The sequence below is a fragment of the Callorhinchus milii genome, unplaced genomic scaffold, assembly GCF_018977255.1.
Source record: "Callorhinchus milii isolate IMCB2004 unplaced genomic scaffold, IMCB_Cmil_1.0 Scaffold11, whole genome shotgun sequence".
In the NCBI taxonomy this organism is placed as follows: domain Eukaryota; kingdom Metazoa; phylum Chordata; class Chondrichthyes; order Chimaeriformes; family Callorhinchidae; genus Callorhinchus; species Callorhinchus milii.
The window spans coordinates 13,166,991-13,188,968 of record NW_024704752.1 but is presented as its reverse complement, the minus strand read 5'-3'; the positions used below and the strand labels follow the sequence as shown (position 1 = coordinate 13,188,968).

The window sequence follows — 21,978 nt, the reverse complement described above, 5'->3', positions numbered from 1 at the left end:
CCTCACCACATAGATGGCAAATATGGCATTTGTTTATTTTTGCCCAAACATTTGTTTAACGGGTTGACAGATAGACACATCTTGGTTCACGCCTGAAAACACAATGTTCTAGAAGCACTGAAGTGACAATGGACAATACAGTGTTCATTGGCTCTGCCTTCAATTGAATTATACTTCCACTCTGCTCAGAATAGTTAATACACCACCAACAAGGGATCAAACTTACAAAGTATGTATGGCTTAGTTTTACACTGGGCAATAAGTTTAGCATTGATCGATTGAGTGATTTTTTTTGTCCTTTCGCAAAAAAATTACCACCTGCTACAGTTTGCCAAACAATTCACCTACAAAGACACCGTCACTGCATTGCGCAGTAATATCCTGTGAAGCACAATGAGACGTGTCTCAGTGACCCAATGAAGCACTGTATCAAATGCAAGGATTATTATTCAAGATAAAGTGTGAGGGAGAGCAATAAATATATACAATCACATGTTTATTATTTATTTATAAACCTTGACATTTATGAAGGTCAAAATTCGACTTTCACAGGCAAATGTAAAAAAAACTTGTAAGATATCACAAATGTAAACACTTAGATATACAATATCACATTGTATATATACACAAGTTAAAAAGGCAAACCGCATCCAAACATCCTGGATCATTGAAAGATAACAAACATTAAAAATAAGGTCCTTTGAAACAGTATCAATCAGAAACTGCAAGTAATTTCCCCTTGAGAATGATTTTTAAAACAAAACCAAGAGGTTCAACATGGAATAATTGTCATCTTTAAATCTCATTATAAAGACAGAGCACGTAGCTCTCTATTTTTAAGGATGAACTGCAGAAGGATGAGTCTCTTCTCTGCGGCGTATAATGAAATGTAGAGTACCACCAAACTTTCATTAAGAAATCGATGAAAGAAAATTTACAGTGCTCGTGGAGAAAAAGGAATGAATCATACCGTGCAAACATCAATTTGTATTCATAATTAGAAAATACCTGGGCTATACCGGGAGAAAGTGGCAGGAGGAAGAAAGAGGATGCACACTCTTATCAGCTCAGCCTGATATAATTAATGGGCAGCTTTCCAGTACTGTAGCATTCTTTTTAGAAAACAATTTCACTTCCTCTCTTGAAGGTACCAATTCATCCTGATATACAGTTCCACTTGGAGCTCATCCAAGTCAATGTCCACATAGACAGTGTGTATCCGGACTATTCAACTTTGGAAAGGAGGAAGAAAGAGATCAAAGTTGAGGCTAATCCTGTCCTCATACAACATCCATTCGTGCTTTTTCAGCCATCAATGGATAGTGATCAGAAAAGGAAACTGAATGATTTTTCCTCCCTCCAAAACACTTAGAGTAGCGTAACATCTGTATGACTACTCTTGACGATTAGCTAACCAGGCTAGATATGGATATGAAGCCAAGGCGTTCCAACCACAGCACCTCTATCAATTTACCAAATTCCGTACCAATTATTAGAATCCCAAACTGCATTTCAGGAATTATATAGACACCTGCGTTCAGATATACAAAAGGTTGGAAAGTTTGTTTGTGAAGTGGATAGCTTTTGGTAGCTTCATCCAGATTAAAATTGAAGTGTAATGGTCAGATATAAGTTACGTCATTTTATACATAAATGTAAAAGGGCACAACATGAAGATTTCAAGTGAATGGTAATGATTAACAATGAAGCATTGTGTGCAATGCTGCCTTTTACCCCAATGCCCACACGTTATTCCCTTATTACTGGCTCTGAACAGGCAACATCATCAGCATTGCAGTAGACTAGGGATGACTCTCTTAAGATAGGTTAATGTTCATGGGAAATTAAATTCAGAATCACTAACGTCTGTAACTGTAGCAAAACTGCTGCTCTTCAATGAGCTTCTGGTACCGGCCTCCTTCATCCCTGTAAAAATAAAAAAGAGGGAAAATATAACTTGTTCCTCTGCTCTTTCGTTAGGTCAATCATGCCTTTAAAAATAACTGCAAAAATACCTAATACATATTTCAATTTGATGCTGAATTTCTCTATGTAGAAAAAAATAAGATAATAATAATATGGTAACTCAATCCACGGCTGTTTGTGAGACAGTGCTTTGCACAATTGGCTGCCGCATTTCACCCACAAAATATACAGTCAATTCACTTTACAGTACATTCTGTGAAGCACTAGATGTCTCGAAGACGTGATAAGGTGCTATATTAAATGCAATGATTATTATTATTATTATTATATAATGAAGACTCACCCCAATTGCACTATGAATGAGGAGTTAGGTGGACGTGGAACTCCTCATTCATGATGTTGACCTGAGCAGGGTTACACAAGAGTCTGATCCTAGTCTGTCTCTAACCCAGCACTTCAAAAGGATAAATCACAGTAACAAAGGATGACTCAGAGATACCAGGAGCCCAGAATGATAGCCCACTCTGTGATCCATTGCCTCGGTCATAGCTCCCCCCGCCCCGATTTTATTCCTTCCTCAAATTAATTTTCTCCAGTCATAGTTCAATTGACTTGTTTCCTGTGGACAAGTGAAACCTAATTTACATGAGAAAACAAATGCAGGTGACTTCAGTCTGTTTCCTCTTTGAAACGGGGTATATCCAGGTTCCACACAGCCTCCAGAATAATTGTAGCAGCCGTGTACACTGATAACTTTTGCAAAAAAAAGATAAGTCTGTCAGGGCTTAATCATTTAGCACCACATTTACCTTAATTTTCAACGGTTACATTTGAAATTTTGTAATAATGTGAAATCTATCAATCAGGGCTGATAATTATTCCTTGTGTCAATTCCCTATTCCAATCAGTCTGGTACGACGAACTCTTACGTATGTCAATAGCTGCTAACCCTGGCCTGTTATCAGCAAGAGCAAGAGGTCTATAATCAGAGGTTGAAACTTGAAAGTATGTGCATCATATTTATCTGGCGGTGTGGGAATATATTTGCCTAAGCTTGACTGAACAGTGTTTTCAGAATTTACCTTTGAGCGACTTCAATGTTTTAAGACTAACTGAAGAGCAAACTGTAGTAGATTAAGTCAAAATAAGAGCTAAAAGACTGCTGTGTTCCCTTTTCCAACACATTTTTATATGCAAAAACTATTTATAGAGACACAAAAATGGTTTGACAGGCATTTCAGCAAACACATATCGTGCCACTCTCATCCTGCAAGACATGTACCAAAGCCTGGGTTAGGATGCTCAATTCTAGTTTTGAGTACGGTTTACATCACACAAATCAACAGAAATAAATACTGAATTTCCCCCACAATAACATCTTCAGTTACAGACAGACAACACATCACTGCATGCGGCAACAATAATATTGAACCCGGTAAAGACAGCAGCGGAAACATAGAGAAAGATCAAGAGCGCAGGAAGAAAAACATGCAAACAGCCAAATGCCACCACTGACCCCCCCTTTATGGGAAATGCCACCAAAACTCCTGCAACTAACACAACTAACAAGAGACTAGATACACAGCTTGGTCAGCTCTCTGCTCAATTGCATTAGTATAAATAGAATGAGAGTTCCAGTCGTCAACACTAACATTAATAATTGTGCTTAAAATTTTCAGACATTTCTTAATTTACAAGAGAGGTGCTTTGTGGAAGATTGGTGTGGATGTGCCGATTCACCTCCTTCTTCCCATTGTTGTCTGGATCCATCAGATTGAGACAATATTGCTCCATAAAAGCACATCATAATTCAATGGAGCTGCTTTGGAGAGAAATCCTGGCTCAGGAGTGACCAAAGGCTGAGCATAACGGGCTCTTGCATTCCCTAGCGATTCTAAACCAGCAAGGGAGTAACACAAGGAGATATTTTCTACAACCCAATTTGCTAATCTCTGTGTAATGATGGTTTTACATAAGATCTTTTTTTGCCAAACACAAAAATTGCCCAGACTGGCAGAAATCTTTTGTTCCCTCTCAAGAGATGCTAAAGCTCTTTGAATGGCAACACAAGTGGACTGGCTTCCAGTGAAAGCACATGCTGGCAGGTAAGGTTTCAGGGCTATGGTTCCTTCAGACAAATGAAACTCAAGGAATGTCCATGATTGGAGTCCATAGCGTAGCATAAGAGAGTCCCAGGTTCAATTCGCTGCCTGTGTTAATTTAGCTGAAGGCACTAGGGATGATAATAGAACCAATCAGGTAGACTTGACTCAAAGAACATAGAGAATTAGATGGAACAGGTCAAATGTACTGGCAATGTCTGCTAGCACTGTGCTTTGCCAGGATCAGGTGGCTTTGGATCAGCTCCCAGTTTTGAATGCAGGTTAGGTCTGAGATCGGAGCGTTATAGGAGATTCCGGGGAAGCAACCACTGTTAACACAGGGTTCAAAACCAATATAAAATCATCGTGACTCTGTAATCTACCTTTTCAAAATTTAAGAGTAATTATTCTTCCCTCCACCTCATAAGTGGGTACAAATAGTACAACGTGCATTCAGTCATGCAGACAAAAAATAAATGGTTTATTTTGTAGGGTTAAAGCTGAACATGCAAATAGTGTTCCCTACCGACCAATCCCCCCACCTCGGCTGCCAGAGGAGCTCCACACACTGGTTCCCTGAGACACAGTCGGTTCCACACCTTGTCTGGACAACGCCATTGGTTTGGAATTCCTTTCTTTCAAAGCAAGTTCTTCCGACACGTCCTCAATGGATGAGATATCCAAGTCACTCTCTTCGTCATCTGACAACTGACAATAGAAAAAGGGCATATCGTAATCCAAAGATACTATAATTGTAGAAAATCCATTAATAACTCTCGAAATTGATGTAGCATCTTATCCCATCATTGAAATGTCTCAAAGCACTTCACAGGATTTACTGTGAAGTATAATGGACTATGAATTGAACCAGTCAGTTTCACTTGGAAGACATTGAAAAATCAGGCCCAGTTTTCTGAGGCCTCATTTATTGGAGTTCATGATTATGTAAGCTCATCTTAATTTTTAAACATACTCCATTCCTCCCTCCTACCACAAGGTAAAAGTCAAAGATCCTTATCAACTTAGACTGCACTGACATTGTCCCAAATAGCACTCTGTGCATACAACCTCCTTATCATCTTGCTTTTTAGCACATTGAATTCTTTCTGGCTCTCCATCAAATATCACTAATATCCTCTCACTCCCTAAAATTCTCATTTGACCACTCTTTCCTCCTGTTATTTTCCTTTTAATTTCCTACAAAAAATGTTCTAGGCTGGAGTTGACCCGACACACATTACGGTACCTGCAGTTTCCTGACGATGGAGATTGCCTTTGGAGAGCCAGCAGGTGCGGCTGGGAAGGTTGGTAGGATTTTCACTCCCCCCACAGGCTTCTTCACTGGTGAGCTAGGCTGCTTCTCCAGACTCCTGATCATGGTTTGCACCACACTACCTGGTAAAAGGAGAGGCACAAAACACCACTCAACACGTCAGCTATCTCACTGTCTCAACTAACAGAGAATCAAATGCCAATTTCAATCAGGATACACCATTTTCCCCCTCCTCCCCCACCCCACACATACACACACACACACCGCCTGCTTAAAAATACTGACACTGCGGGGGGGGGGGGGGCAGGGAATCTTGTTCATCAATCTGTTGTGCGTTTCCAGATTACTGAGTTACATTTCAGTTGTCCAACGTTCACAACTTTTCTTTTTATCTAAAGCAGAACGCAGTCTCCTAATCATTCCCTTTTTTTGGTGGATCACAGATTGTCTGTTGCAAGGAATCCATTTATTCCAAGCTGGAGAACTATACAGCTGTTTACCTGGACAGAGGAAGCAGGGAAATGTTCTGTAACCGCAGCTCACTCACAGCAAGCATGTTACTCTGTAAATCACTTCCAGATCTTCTGATTTCCTCTGAAACTTGGAGCACTTCCCTGCAGCAATATACGTGTACGTGTGTGCCTGGTAGTTAGAGACTCGCAGCTAAGATTTAGGGAGGAATGTGGTGGATTACCTCGAGGTGCACGAGCGGCTGAAATCCCAGTGGATGGGCTCAAAGGACCCGTGGAAATGTCAGTGTCTGACCAGTCGTCGTCGGAGCTAAGAACTGCTCGGCTCGGCTTCGGTTTGGACTGGACAACATGGATCTTTGTTGCGTCTCTGTACCCCGCGCTGGTAACGTAGGCACTGTCCACAATCGATTCATCTTCAGAAGTGAATGGAGGCGTGCTGAAACACCACAAATCACATAAAATCATCTGGTCAGGGGTGAGCCCAGGAGGAAGATCGTGTTTCCTCCTCACACCTTCCACATAAGTGACACACACTGATTGGAGGGTTTAGCAGAGATGATTCACGTAGATGTGCGTGGCTTTTCAATTCGCCACGTACACTGCAGGAAGAAATCTGTGCCTAAACATGGAGAAACTAGCTCACACGTGCACTCACACAATTTCAAAGTGGTGGGCATCACTGGTCTGGCCAGAACTAAGGTCCTAGGTCAAATGCAGACAGAAAAATATCAGTGGTTGTGCCAAGAATGGAATCCACTTCCAGGCAGCACACAGCAAATGTAACGAACACTGGCTCCACACATCCCTGACTGCTTCGTAATGAATCCAATCATTAAAGCAATCACTCTTATCGGAAGCAGCAAATCATTTTATTATTTGATTGCTCTCCTTATCATACTGTGAACAGGCAGCCACCAGCCACTTGAGCTGCACTTCACTCTCTGACTGTCCCACACAGCAAACACTGGAGATGAATCTTTCGCGGAGCTTTAACAAGCAAGAAAAGGCAGAAATTGTTAAGAGTGCGACTTTTGGCACAAGAGTTATTCTCGCCAGTTGGTAGATTGGCCGCACTTGGCGGGGAGTTTATAATGAAGTTTTTCCATTAGAAAGCTCATGCGCCCGGCTCAGTAAATTAAAGGTATAAGGAATCACCCGCAATACCTGCGTATTTGTGTTTTTTTACGACCGTTTTCTGCTGCAGAGCATCACACATTATGTAGGAAACTCTACAGCTCGTCTATTCTCAGCCAGACATTGAACGTCATGGCTGAAGTTCCTCGCAAACAGTAATGGTGCAGTGAGCACAGGTGCACTGACATTTCAACGTCATAAAAATACACAAGAGCAAAAAAAATCAAGACATTAAAGAGTTGGAGCAGTGCCTCTCTTCCCCCCCCCATCAGCCCCCTCCCCTCAATACAATCCTGCAAGATGTTTTCCCCTTTGATTTGTGTTTAACGCTATGAGGTAAAAATTCTGTTAAGCTTTATTATATTGAGAAATGTCACAAGTGGCCAACACATTGCCAAAGGCGGGTTTGCTCAATGCTCCATGTAATTTTTCCCCCTCCTCTGCTGAACACCTGTACTTTGGTGCTGATTTAAACGCCGCCATTTTACAACGTGTCTGGAAAAGGTAACCGTACGACACACACGTGTAAGCGTGGTCAGGCACACGCTCACACACTAGGAAAGAATCCTCCCATAGCTTACCGTGCATGCTGAGTCCCGTACCTGGTGTTCGGTGCAGCGGAGCGCGACGGGCTGGTGGTTCGAAGACGAGGGGCAGGTTTGGGAGCTTCCATTTGGTACGGCTTGGAGTGGATCACGTGAGGACGAGACGAGACAGTTACTTGGGGTGCGGATGACCTTGAGTGCACAGTCTGAGGCTGCTTGAGCTTGGAGGCCGCCTTCTGTGGCGCATTGGATGGGATCCTTCCTGCTAAAAAGGCAATTGTGAATAAAATAGCTCGAATGGGATTAAAGGCTCTAAGGAATATAACAAATGTAATCTCCTTGTTACTTTTCTCCCTTTTTCTGTAACTGCTAGTTCCTGCTTGATTACAATTCTTCGACCAAATGACCATCAGTTCGTTGCAACAAAAACAGAGAGAGCTGGGAAAACTCAGCAGGTCAGGCAGCATCTATGGAAAAAGGAAAGTGAGTCAACGTTTCGGGTCCACGACCCTTCGTCAGATCCTTAGCTTACACCTTAGCCTCCAGCAGAATCAGGAACCTGGGCCTTTTGTCATTTGCCAGCGCAAGGTGTGGAGGCCAATCACAGTCACCAGTCCACACGAGATCAGCCAATAAACGTTTCAACATAGGCTCGTTCCCTCTCAGTTTGTTGTCCTCTCTCCCTGTTGTCATCCTTCTCCCAAGCACATCGCTGCTCTCAATACCGCTTAGTGTATGACCATTGATACGGACTCTGACCCAGTTCATACCTATGGCTCCCTCTGCACAATGGGCCATCAGAGAAACCCACAATGGGGGGGAAGATAGGAAAACAATGCTAACTTCCACATAAGTGCACTCATGGGTGAGCTCTATGGATATGCTCACAATGAATCCTAGCAGATGCCTGACCTCACACAGTAACATTAAGTTTCTTTTTTAAGAAAATGTTACCCACACATACCTTTAGGTGTGAGAGGAGGAGGGGAGGGGTGACCCTCACTCTTCTGTCTTTGTTTCACCTTTTGAGTGACTCCCTTCATGAACCTTGCCCTTAGCTCATTGAACTCCGCGAACTGTTTAGCTTTCATCTCGCGCTGCCTCGATACTGTCAGACTCAGGCTCTTCAACGTCGTAGTAGAGATTCCCTTCGAACCCTGGAAGGAATTCAATTTCAAAGCCCTTTTTAAAAAAAAGCTTAGGAGAGATCCCACACACACATACACACGCTGTCTAAGGAGTTAATTTGCCAAGTTACTGAGCCACCCAGATTCGAAAGGGCCTAACTTCAATCCTCAGATCTATGATGAACAATTCGATCTCAGCATTTAAGAGAACCACATCTGAATGGAACCTCATTAACAAGAGATTGGAGATTACTGGACCAAAACAACAGCAAAAGGATGGAAATTTCTTAAATGATGCCAGGTGAGTTAGACCCAAATAAACTGGCTTTCTTGTAAACGTAGGCGACCTTTAGAGCAGTATCCCCACAGTTAGCCTTGCGAAAGCCACCTTGCCCGTCTGATGCCTGCCTGTGTCCTGACTCATACCTTTTTCACACCCATGTCCTCCAGCTTCTCCTCCAGGGTCTCTTCCAGGATGGGGCGGAACTGTTTGATGAAGTTTGGATCCTGTCTCAGGGCCTTAAGATGCTGATTTCCCTCCAAACTGCTCTCCACATCTGGGAATAAGTTAATAGTGTATTAGGGCCAATCTGTACAGTTGACCTTGTCATATGAGAATCTAAACATAATTATGATCAATATAAAAATTTGTCAAAACTTGCTACATGTAGAAAAAGGTCCATTGGATGCAAAGAATGTACTAGGATAGGCAGGAGGCCACTGAGATGCAAGACACCATCTTATTGCACTGGTTATCTGATCAATTTTACATTATAAGTACTTACAGGAATTTCTACAATGCGACGAGTTACATGTTAAGCAGAGTGACAAACAGAGCGAAGCCCCTTATTAATATTTTACATGGTAGGCGCCTGGGATATCGACAGCATGACAACTTAAGTGACAGCAATGAATTAAACCAAGGTCAAGTTATCAGGAGTTTACTGTACCTTCATCTTCCTCCTCAGACTCCACAGCTTGAACGACAGCAACTGGAGCAGAAAGCACACTTATAAGATTTGTTTAAAGACAAGTTAACTTGTAATTGACATAGCTAACCCAAACCTAACAGTTGGTGCTTTGCGCATACTGTAGCCCCTCTGTTCAAAGTTTATTGCATTATTTATTTGGCATTGCTGCTAGTTGTTCTTTTGATCATTGAACACTAGATGGCACCAAATAGTTACTAATTAATTTAGACCAAGAAATCAGAAACATACCTAAATTCACTATTTATAATAAAAATATAATAATCCTTGCATTTGATATAGCGCTTTTCACGTCTTCTCGACGTCTCAAAGCTCTTCACAGAATATACTGTAAAGTGAATTGACTGTATATTTGTGGGCGAAACATGGCAGCCAATAGCGCACAGCAGCGTCCCACAAACTGTCGTGGATTGAAGTGACCAATTTATTTATTTTTTTTCTTGAGAGATTATTATCAGGCATGTGAAGTAAGGAAACTTGCCCAAGGTTTTGACCTGCCGGGAATCAAACCCAGGTCTCTCGGTGCGAGGCAAGTGCTCTAACCACTGAGCTACAGGACTCGCTATTTCTCAGACTAGGCACCACATTCATTCCTTGAAACAAGCTATTACAAAGAACTTGCTGCTTCAAAATATTTTAAGAGTCAAGGAAGATCTGTATCAGTCGGTTCATGTTAAAGCATTCGTGTTTAAATAGAAAAGTACGTTAGACAACATCAGGATCTTTAAGTTATGTGTGTATAATGCAATCTTAACACTTCAAAGGTTTTTGACAGAACAACAGTCATCCAAGGGAATATCCATGGCCCATAATAAAGAGGGGGCCGTGTTTATAATCTCAACGGGAAGCTCCTGTCTGATATTCTACATGAGTGTAACATTTTTTGTTAAATCTTTTCCTGGTTGGTGATCTCTCTAGGGGTTTAAACAAATAGGTAGAGAAATACAGACTTATCAGAAGTGGACAGTATATGCACTGTGATAGTTCTCAATGTTGTTTATTTAGGAGTGGTGAATCAATTGCTTGGGATGGTGAATCATTCATCTAAAAACCAAAGGATTTAATGTATTTTCTTACCTTGAACGGGTCTGGTGGAAAGCTTCCTGATCTGTAATTAAAACCAGAAAATGCCTCAGCACAAAGAGTGTGATCTGCATTTTAACAGTTGGGAACTTGCTCACAGGGACTTTGTTGGAATGTGTACATCGACACTGCATTACTTCCCCCTTACCTCGGGCACATCTTTATTCAAGTAAGTCTCCATTATCTGACCCACAGGTGGCAAAGTTTGGGGGATGCACCAACACTTCCAGAAACCCCGGAGTTTAATAATAATCCTTGCATTTGCTATAGCCCCTTATCACATCATTGAGACGTCATCGATCTTATCACGTCATCGTAACAAAGCGCTTCACCAAGATATATTGTAAAGTGGTGTGACATTGTGTAATTTGTGGGCAAACCCGGCAACCAATTTGCACAAAACAAACAGCGCAGCCAACATCCCACAAACAGCCAAACAATTGAAGATGCAGAGTCCACCACCAGAGAACTTGTGTTGGTTACTTTCCTCATTGTGAGCCCAGGTTTGCATTGTTACAGAAAAAAAAGTGTGTTTTTTTTTAAGTGAGATGATAATAAAATTATAATTTTATAAGATGTGATAAAGAACTATATCAAACTAGAGGATTATTTTTATAGATGAAATGAACTTTGATAAGCTGTCCAACATGGAAACCCTAGATGCTCCCCAAAGCACTATGGCTCCAACTGCAACTACTATTACAACAACTTGGATTTATGTAGCGTCCTTCACGCAGGATAGCGTCTCAGAGCGCTACAGCGGTGGTGTTCGACACCAAGCAAGGAAGAAGGCGGAGGGGGAGGTGACCATCAGATGCACAACCACAGACTGCACTCAGTGCATATAAACGCACACTAAGAAGATGTTAAGATGATTCCTAAGGGGAAGCAGGTATCAGAATGTAGTTGGGTCACATACCATTTCTTCGTGGGTCTTAATTAACATGTCTTGTTGTTTGAGCTTTGTAGTGAGTGACCTTATATGTGTCTGGAAGGAATCGGATGCTGATCTCTGGTCTGAGGTCAGAGTAGATCTTAGCCTCTCATTTTCAATCTGCATCTGTCAGATAAAACAGAAACATCATTTCAGATTTGACGTTAGTGGATCTGTCATTCAGACCTGCCCTGCAACAAAGCTAAAAATAAGCTCAGAAGAAATTCTGAATAGATTTATTTAACACCGAGGGCCAGTTTAAAGCTGCATTCTCCTCAATCAGCTGATAAGTTATTATTCTATTAGCCTCTGACTACACACACGCACACACATCACACACACAAAGAGAAAAGCAATGAACACAGAGACCCAATGGTTTAGTGTACATTTTAAAGACCATATACCTCTTCTTTTTCAGTCTGATGCATATTCTGAAGTTCTCTCATCTTCTTTTTCCAGTCATTTTTCTAGAAAATTTTTAAAAAATTAAATTCATGGGTAAACATGAAATTAAGACAAATAAAGTTCACAGCTGGAGGCCATTCTGGAAGCAGGCTCAAGGAGTTAGATTAGACCCTATTTACATGAAAGCAACAAAGCAACAAAATCAAGTAACTCAATCTAATCACAATTCTCTCGATGACTCATTGTCAAGTGTATACTGTACGTGTCTATTTTATTGCCTGGATGTTCTGCCTTGCTGTGTAGTCAAATCGAGAAACGATTTTTTGTTTCCGTATTGCAACCTGGCGAGTTTCAAAGCATCGCCCAATTCAACATGTTTTAAAGTTACACAGTGGAGTATGGTTCAGAGGCTTCAACCCCTGCACCTAGTCACACTGGGCTCCCCTCACTACACATCTTAAAGACTCTTTGGCAACATCGACCTGATTTGGAGAACACACGCGTAGGATTGAAAGCTACTTTGCAACTCGATTATAATCTCCTCATTAAAATTACTATCAGGGCTTATTACCTTCATTTACTATCTGTCTCTGTATTTGGAGGCTCCACTGTGTTAAGGCCGTTACAATTAGGAACAGCTGCTAAGCACTGATCCGTGTGACTAAATCCACAAGTTCTACTCACCTGTCTGTCAATTCTCTCCTGCAAGTCTCTCAGCTCTTCTTTGTCTCTCTCATCATGCAGTGTCCCCATGTTAGAGACAGCCAGACCCCTAGACTGAATCTCCTGCAGTGTCTAACAAAAGCAAAAGGCCAACAAGCAAAGTTAATTTGTGAAAAGTATATTATTCCATTGCGACAGATCATGTGAACTTGCCTGATGACACCATACACGTTTTTAAATGATCAAGATTTACTCTTTCCCTTTTAATATTTCCCTGCAGCACAAGCCATGACCAGGAGCAGGTAGAGAAGCTGATCGATAGCTCTACTAATACCAGCCTCGGGCTAACAGTGAGGAGGCATTCACCAGGGCTCCTGCCCTTCAACAGTGCTTCTTACAACACCAATTCTCCATCAAGTAACCCCCAAGCCAGGTCATTTCCAACATGGAATAAATACAGTGTAAAACTTTACAATGTCCATTATCCACTCCCTGGACAGGCACAGTATGAGATATATACAAAAAGTAATTCCTGTCATTATCTAACACTACACACAGACATACATCCCAAGTATTAATCTGGTGAATCACTGCCAGACACCCTCAAAGATGAGTTTATTCTTCCTACACCTGGTCACCTAAAACTGAACAATAAACAAAAACAAAAGAAAATCAAAATAATTTGTTCTGACCAGCTCTATAAGACTGCAGCACCATTCCTTGTTCTGGTCTGTAAAGTTGTTTCTCATGTTCTTACCATCAATAATTTTAGCGGAAATACATGAAGAATGTTTGAGTGTTATCGTGCAGCGGTTTCAAAAACAACAACAACTTGCATTTACACAGAACCCTTCACCCAGGGTGGCGTTCTGGAGCGCTTGAAAACAAATACCTAAAGAACCGTGTGGAAGTTTCACTTACTGCTTCGATGTTAGAGTTCTTTAATGCAATGTCCTGAAATTCGTGAAGAAGCTGTTGTCTCAGACAATCCAATTCATGGTAAAACTTTTTCCTCTCTCCGTCCTTCCAATCCTCAAACTCCTTTTTAGCTGCTTCATCTCTCCTGTGGAATTCCTCCAGTTCCTGGTTCAGGAGAACAAGAGACTCAAAAGCAATCTCAAAAGGTTGTTAATTCCACATAATATAGTTGTTGTCCATGCAGATGCAGCAATCTTTCCTCACTTATTTTCCCATGTGATGCATTAGGCAACTCCAGTCCTTAATTTAAATTATTCCACCTGACTTCCCTCCTGACTGCTAGCTTCTTAATTTTTAACTCTGCCCTTTGTCCTCTTGAATTTTTTGCGACAGTGACAGATTTGTCTTCGTCAGGTTTACTGAACAATCCAAAGGAAGAACTCTCAGCCAAGCAGCAAGTCCCGTTTACACTCGTAGATTTTTATAGCGCAGAAATGGGCCCTTTGGCGCCATTTAATATTCCTCTGCCACACATTGCTGTACAAGGTTCTGCCTCCAGGTTAGCTCAAAGGTCTCGGTTACAATCATACCTGGGTTTTTCGGAATGCAACAGCCTCACGTTCTGCCTCCAGTTGTGAATGGGTCAACCTCAGCCTCTCCCTGAGCTCTTCAATCTCATTCTCAATCCGCTCAGTCTGCTGTTTCTTCTTTCTCTCTATAATAAAGTCACAGCGGATCCTTCAATTTAAAACGATTTCTCAAAAGAACAGCAGAGAAAGTTAAGTGGGCAAAGTCTCTCACCGGTCTCAGTGATCTCAGGATGACGGCGCACCAGATGTGCTTGCAGGTAGGAATAGTTCATAAAGGCTTTATCACAAAATTGGCACTGTGAGGAGACAAACATTGATTGTACAAAGAGATTAGAACAAAATCATTGGAAGCAAAGCTGAATCAAAGCACAAGGGTTAAACAGCGACAATCCTCAAGCACCAGTATTTCAGTTGCTAAAGTCACTACTTTGTGCACAGTTAAGCCAAACATGCCTGGAGGGTCCCAGGTTCAATCGCTTGTCCACGCTGAGGAAGCTGACCTCAGTCAGGGCAGCAGTTGAGTGCTATAATTGGCCTTAGTGCCCCGCAGGGAAAGAGAAAGACAGCTAAAATGACTTCCTCAATTACTATCTGATGACTCACTACTGGAATGGAGGTTTGTATATTGGTATCAGGTTAAGTGAGGAAGAATCAGGCTCAGATATGATGCCTCTCTGATCAAATAATCTCCCAATTCTCCCTGCACAGCTCACACATGAAGGTTGGCAATTGGATGCAGTTTTGGAGAGTGTCCATTGCTTATCAAACCATATGCCAGGCTGTAACAATGCCTTCAGGAGAGGAGGGGAAATGGCCAGAGGAAAGGTTAGATCATCATTGCAAGGTCTGATAAGATGTTTTATTTTATTAGAAAATTAAACTAAACTACCTATGGGAAAGCGGTGATGATTGGTGTGGGGAAAGAAATTCTCACACAGAAACAAAACTAAAAGGGAATTAACACTTTACAATTCATGTCAAAACAGACGTATTGCACCTTGTGATAGTTATTGGCTCCCGCTTGTACCAACAGTTGAAGGGTTGAGATCATCTTCTTGCGTCTTTTTCCCTCCTCCTTTACACTCTTCAGTTCCTCTGCCTGCTTGTCCATTTCCCCTTTTGTCTGCTCAAGTTGCTCCAGAGCCATCTGATGCCTCTCCTCGAGGATCTGGATGTTACCTGTCAAGTACTCCTGGGAGTGAAGGAGGTACTCTGTGGTCATCTGGGCCAATTTAAATACCTTCAGCAGAACTGGGTCCACGGGATTCTGGCAATAAGAGCATTTTTCCAAGTCCAGATTACAGAAGGTGACGCTCATGATGTTCTCCTGCAGTGCGGTGACGTCCAGCTCCCTGGCCACTCGGTCTACGTCGATGGCACTAAGCCGCCTCCAGTCCATCACTTCATTTCTCGATCGAAACTTGAACGCAGGCAGTCCATTGGTGCAGAACGAGTGGGAGCCAAGTCCCATCCCGATCCCAGAGTACTGGTTCTGTTGGGGTATCATGTGCCTTGTCACTGGTGCAGAGCAATGCTGCAGTCTTCCCCAGTGGAATTGAGGAATGCAATAATAGTTGTTGAAAAAAGGCTGCAGGAAAGAAACAGGACTGTCATTATCCGTGAACGTTACATCCATTTTTTTGCTCACACGAAAAAAAAGTATGCAATGATCAAACCCACCCCATCCACCTGCACACCATGTGCGTATGTTCTGTCATAGACTACATCCAAAATGTTTCATCTCTTGGAGATTCAAACTTCTTACTATCCTTCAAAACATTCTAGGCTCTAAGTAACCTTAATCCTAGTTTTTGCATCCTTGAGTAATGGCTTTCCTCGGCATAATATTTTCATAGTCCAAGTCCCTGTTTCACACAAATGAAAATGACATCTGCATTCCATAGTGAGACTCTCCAACTGTATCCCATTAGTATTGCCTACAGTTCTGTCTCTCAAGGATGATGCTCCACATGACGGTAACATGAGTATTTTCTGAATATTGGGTAAACTCATTGTAAATGGACATTTTTGCTAAAATCACCCCCAAAAGAAACGTCACCCACCACCAAAAGATTTATTTTGATATTGCAGAATAATACAGTGGGCAATAAAAAATATATAAAATCTCCCGCTCATAGATAGCTAAATTAGCAGCACTGTTCCTTCAGTTACTATGGTTGTCTGTAAACTGATCTCTATGGCTGGGAATGAAGCCAGCAGATCTCTCAGTTACCTTAACACCCATGAAACTGAGCTAATGCCAGTTGTTCTTGTTGAAGATTATTAGTAAATGTGGTAGCTAGGTCATCAGAGGAGAGAGATACACATACTCAGTCTCTTGTCGGCCAACTACAGGTACTAACAAAATACAGTAGTCACAATCTTCCCTCTTTAATGAATGGATGGAGAGTGATTCACATAATAGGAAAAACTCAGAAATAAGTTTTTTTTGAGACTTTCAACTTAAACAAATATCAAAGATAAACTATACATAAGACAACTAACAGCTTTAGCTTTTCGTAAAATTAATTAATATAAAAAAATGTAAGGCCTTACAAAATGTCAGGACAGTATTGTGGAAGTGAAATTGTCTCACAAACAGTAACAGAATGTTTGGCTATATATACGTAATATGTATTTTCTAAACAAGCTACATTCCTGTATTTAGTGCTTACCATTTCTGCTATACAGTGGCTGTTCAGTCACCTCCAGCCAACAATGCCATAAAACCAATTAGATAGTCCATAAAAAACACTTGTGTTGTATTAGTTGCTATTGAGTGCTTGGAAACAAGATGCCAAACCCACACTAAACACTCAACAACATTTTAAGCAACGAAAACACAAAGATAGATGAATCCAACCTTTCCTCAAAACACTGATATCTAAAATTAAGACCAATGTTATTGCAATTTAAAATGAGATAAAGAGCAATTTATGGAACAATGATTCCGCAGTGCTTTAAAATCCAACACGTAGTAGAGCAATGCAGTTTTACTGTGGAACTCTGCACGGGCTGTGAAACTAACACAGGATCAGAACCCGCCCTCAGAACACAAGCGTCCACTCCCATTGGAAAGCTACAAAGCAAGTTTGGACGTGTTCTACACAATGAAATCTACTTCTTTTGATCTACTTTTCTATTTTGCTCTCAGCTTTTCAATTTACCCTGCCAGAACCTACACTATGTAGATGTACACTACGTACACTAAATATTTTTTTTTAAATCAATGGTTTAGCTCTTCTAATGGTCTAGCACATTCCAATGTACATTATTAGTTGATTTCAACCAGGATGATGCACCTGGAGACGCTATAACTGGGTTACGTGTCCTTGATAAGAAGAGGGTAAAAATCAATTCAGCTCAGGCTAATTACAATGAGCTCTGCTGAAACAGTGCATGTAAAATGCTGGATACATTCAAATTTTCAAACTGAGATAGATTTTCAAGACTTCTAGATGTCTCAAAGCGCTTCACAGAATATACTTGTAAAGTGAATTGACTATATATTTTGTGGGCGAAACCCAGCAGCCAATTGCACACAGCAGTGTCCCACAACCAGTCGTGAATTGAAGTGACCAATTTATTATTTTTTTTGAAGGAATTATTACTCCCAGAAAAGTGATCTGCCAATCGACTAACAACCAGGTTCCCACTTACTGCTAGGTAAACAGAGGCATGTGGAGTAAGGACACTTGCCCAACATTTCCCCTGCTGGGAATCAAAGCCAGATTTCTTGTTTGCAAGGCGAGCGTTCTAACCACTGAGCTACAGAACTCCACTTTGTTAGGTAAAGGTATCAAGGGATATGGGGCGAGGGTGGGTAATTGAAGTTGAGATACACATCAGTCACGATCTTATAGAATGGCAGAACAAGCTTAAGGGGCTGAATGGTCTACCCCTGTTCCTATGGAAATCAAGGTAAGATCAGGCTCAGCTTCTGGTTTCCTTCCCCAAAGGCAAATAGGTGCCCGACACTGAGAAGATGCAATTGTGAATGATGGCCCTTTGAGTGAAGCAACGGAGAGCAGTCAGCACCTGCTGAACCACATCCCAACATAGATCCACCTCATGGGAGAGATGACGAGAAACTTGGAGGGGGGGGGAAGAAAATCAGAAAATCAATACCATCAATGAGTCATGACAGCAAGATGTAGGCTTGCTAATGATCAGTTGAATTTTCCATAATTCTGGGTTAATACCTTGTTACTTCAAATGGAGCTTGTGACAGGATGTATTTGCATTACCGCTAGTGATACAAGCAACGCTACAGATCCTTATCTTAATTTTTCCACTTTAAGCTCCAGCACTACCCACCCGCTACATGGTAAAGGAGTACTTACACCAATCCCTATAGCAACAGATATGAGAATAAGTGTCAGTATCTATTTCTGTTTAATTATGCAAACATACCGCCCTTGTGTTACATTCAAAGAAAAGCAACATACATACATAAGCAGACCCGATTCAAGTGTCTCATCTAAAAGAAACCGTATGGAAAAGCTTGATCATGCTCAAGGAGGTGCAAAATAATAATTAGCTGTTGATGCCTTTTCCCCTACAGGAAGTGCCTCTACCTCTAATATATCAAGACCACAAGGGAGACCAGAAGACAAAACAAATGATTAGAGGCAGCATCAACATACGACCATTTTTCAAGATTTTGATATTTAGTATTGTGCATCAAGATGACAACACCATTCTACCAGCAAAACTCCTTAATAAAAACATACAATTCAGAGCAAAGCTCTGGTACAATCCACACTGAGACCCTAACATCTCAGTTTTTAATCTCTGGTCTATGCTGGAGTATCTAATATCAGGTAGAGCTGGTGCAATTTGGCTTTAGTTAACAGCCAGGCTTCTCACTGCTCCTGTCCTTGTTGGAAATTGTGCATGTTTGAGCCATGGGTGAGGCCAAGGTCAGGTTTAACCTACCATGAAATAACTCAAATAATACAACAGCATTTCCTGGCCCAGGAGAGAATTGGGTAAAAAAAAATGCTAGAAAAACAGCCAAGTCATTGTCGTATACTTCTGTCCCTTCAAGAGCAATTTACAATTCAGCCCCATACCAGAGTTCACAAGGTGCTGGAGAATATGATGATAACTTGCATGTATCAATTTACTGTATTGCATTGCTAATCCACAAAAGAATAAAAAATCAACTGGGAGAGATTCCTGATTCAAAGTTTGCGTTTCCCCAGATTGGGCCTTTGCCACAAAACATGGCATCTTTATTATTTTGTTTTATTTTTTTTTAAAAAAACTCTTTTTAATCAGATTTTCCGCCACGGAAAAAAAAAAGGGGGGGCTCTGTGAAAGGTTTGCAATTCATCTGCTCGCTGTGACAGCGCAGAACAGTGTCAGCTTTCGGTTGTCAGAGTGACATTACTCCTGCAAACTGACACCCACCTACCTGAATGCTGCTGCTGATCACTGGTGAGGAATACAGGAGGTTGCAATCATGTTCACTGTAGATATATATATATATATATATGTAATACCAAATCGTGTCCTGGTTGTGTGATCCTGCCACAGAACAGCTAACTGCAAATCCCCACAAAGAGGTGAACAGATCCCAAGACAAGGAGTAAATATTGTCAAAGCCAGATGTTGTTGACAGTGGTCACTATAGCTACTGAACACTTAATTGTGGCTCCACTTAAAACTTGGTGCAGAGAGCGACCTGGTGCAGAGAACACACCCCACCCACAGAGACACCACACACACCCACACACACACACACACACACACAGAGAGAGAGAGACAGATTTCAGGCACTGATTTGCAACACCAGAATCCTCAATGCAAAATCCATTGGGTTCAAACGAGAGAGAGAGAGAGAGAGAGAGAGACAGGAAACCTCCAATAAGTACTGGATCCATTATTGTTACGTGACTTTACTTACACTGCGTTGCGGATTGAAGCACTGTATTGGGTATTCCTGAAGTGTAACATGATGCAGAACTGTGTGTGTGTGTGTGTGTGTGTGTGTGTGAGAGAGAGAGGGAGGGAGGGAGAGGGAGAGATGTTCGTGTGATTAATTCATATGCATTCTGTTTAGCAATGATGGCTGTTGCAACTTTTTTGTTGCTCTCCAAAAAAAAACTGAGCCATTTTTGGCAGCAGCGACTCTCTTCTGGAAGAAACTAACATTCCTTCCTCTGATCGACTCATATATATATATATATATATATATATTTTAAAATGACCCCCTTTTCCCCTCTTCGTTTCCAAAAAAAATCATTGCAATCTCCTCTCTGACCTGTGCAATGCTTTGCAGCCCCACACATACAGGGGGTCAATAAAGAGCGGGTGTGTGGGGATTAAAGGGGGTAAATGGTGGAGGAGATGGGCCTCTGCGGCTCGTCTGATCTGCTGGAGAGAGGGAAGGAGGGAGAGGAGAGAGGGAAGGAGGGAGAGGAGAGAGGGAGGGAGGGAACGTGAGAACGAGAGAAGCCACACACACACTCACACTCACACACACACAAAGCTGAGTCTGGAGAGAAAGAAAACTTCCACCAAAGTTTACTAACTCCAGCACTCACCATCACCAGCATCTTCACACACACCCTCACACTCACTCACACACCCACACACACACACCCTCACACACACTCACACACACCCTCACACACACCCTCACACACACTCACACACACCCACACCCTCACACCCTCACACACACACACCCTCACAAACACCCTCACACACACACACCCTCACACACACCCTCACACACACCCTCACACACACCCTCACACACACACACCCTCACACCCTCACTCACACACCCTCACACACTCACACACACCCTCACACACACTCACACACACCCACACACACACACCCTCACACACACCCTCACACAAACACACTCACACACACACACACCCTCACACCCTCACACACACACACCCACACACTCACACACACCCTCACACCCACACACACACACACACACACCCTCACACACCCACACACACACTCACACACCCTCACACAAACACCCTCACACACACACACACACACACACCCTCACACACACCCTCACACTCACTCACACACACACTCACACACACCCTCAGACACACTCACACACCCACACACACACCCTCACACACACCCTCACACACACACACCCTCACACACACACACCCTCACACACACTCACACACACACACACACACACACACCCTCACACACACTCACACACACACACACACATACCCTCACACACACACACCCTCACCCCCAAACCTTCTGGGGGGGGGGGTTTATAAACCAGAGAGAAAAAAAGAGGAGCTGTACCTGGAAAGCCCACAGTGCGAGTCCTCCTCAGTCTGGTCTGCAAATGGAATTACTGAGAGCTTCTCTGTGTCTCCCTCTGTCTGACTGGGACATTCCAGTGAAATCCCGAGTCCAGACCGCGAAATTTAAAGAATGATTTAACTTGGGTTTTCCCTAAAGACTGGAGGAGGGATCAGGATGAGAAAGAGAGAGAGAGGGAGAGGGAGAGGGAGGGAGAGAGAGAGGGAGACAGTCCTTGCAATTAAAAAGTCATCGTTAAAGTGGAGGAGGAAATCTTCCATTCAAGATCTCTGGATTGTGTGTACATCTTTTACACTTGGGATTGAAAACGATTGAATCACTCACCAAAACTCCCACCAGGCGGAAGTGATCTCAGTCCCAGGAGCAGATTTGCAAGGATTAAACCCAGCACAAACTCACTGCTCCCCCCCTTTTTTTTCCCCAACCCCCAACCCCCAACACTGGGTTATTTCGTGGCAGTTTCAATGGGGGAAGAGGCTCT

The 21,978-nt window shown here is 42.2% G+C and overlaps 1 protein-coding gene across 1 annotated transcript; it reads right to left on the bottom strand.

Annotated features, from left to right (window-relative positions):
• Nucleotides 1–526: 526 nt before the first annotated feature.
• dzip1l (DAZ interacting zinc finger protein 1-like) lies at nucleotides 527–21,520 on the bottom strand. Its single transcript, XM_007887085.2, has 17 exons — nucleotides 21,477–21,520; nucleotides 15,160–15,750; nucleotides 14,374–14,458; nucleotides 14,163–14,287; nucleotides 13,576–13,737; nucleotides 12,676–12,786; nucleotides 11,991–12,053; nucleotides 11,572–11,712; nucleotides 10,647–10,677; nucleotides 9,531–9,572; nucleotides 9,007–9,137; nucleotides 8,418–8,610; nucleotides 7,490–7,718; nucleotides 5,996–6,210; nucleotides 5,275–5,423; nucleotides 4,555–4,736; nucleotides 527–1,926 (listed from the first exon to the last, which is right to left on the bottom strand). Exons 2-17 carry the CDS (start codon nucleotides 15,667–15,669, stop codon nucleotides 1,860–1,862), a joined length of 2,436 nt encoding a protein of 811 aa, XP_007885276.1. The 5' UTR covers nucleotides 15,670–15,750; nucleotides 21,477–21,520; the 3' UTR covers nucleotides 527–1,859.
• Between the last annotated feature and the right edge of the window lie 458 nt (nucleotides 21,521–21,978).

Excerpts from the sequence above, each read along its gene's own strand:
- dzip1l (XM_007887085.2), bottom strand. The coding sequence starts at position 15,669 with ATGATACCCCAACAGAACCAGTACTCTGGGATCGGGATGGGACTTGGC. Across the intron at positions 12,787-13,575 it reads AGAACTCTAACATCGAAGCA|ACACTGCAGGAGATTCAGTC; the intron begins GTAAGTGAAACT and ends TGCTTTTGTTAG. Across the intron at positions 10,678-11,571 it reads TTAAGACCCACGAAGAAATG|ATCAGGAAGCTTTCCACCAG; the intron begins GTATGTGACCCA and ends TTTTAATTACAG.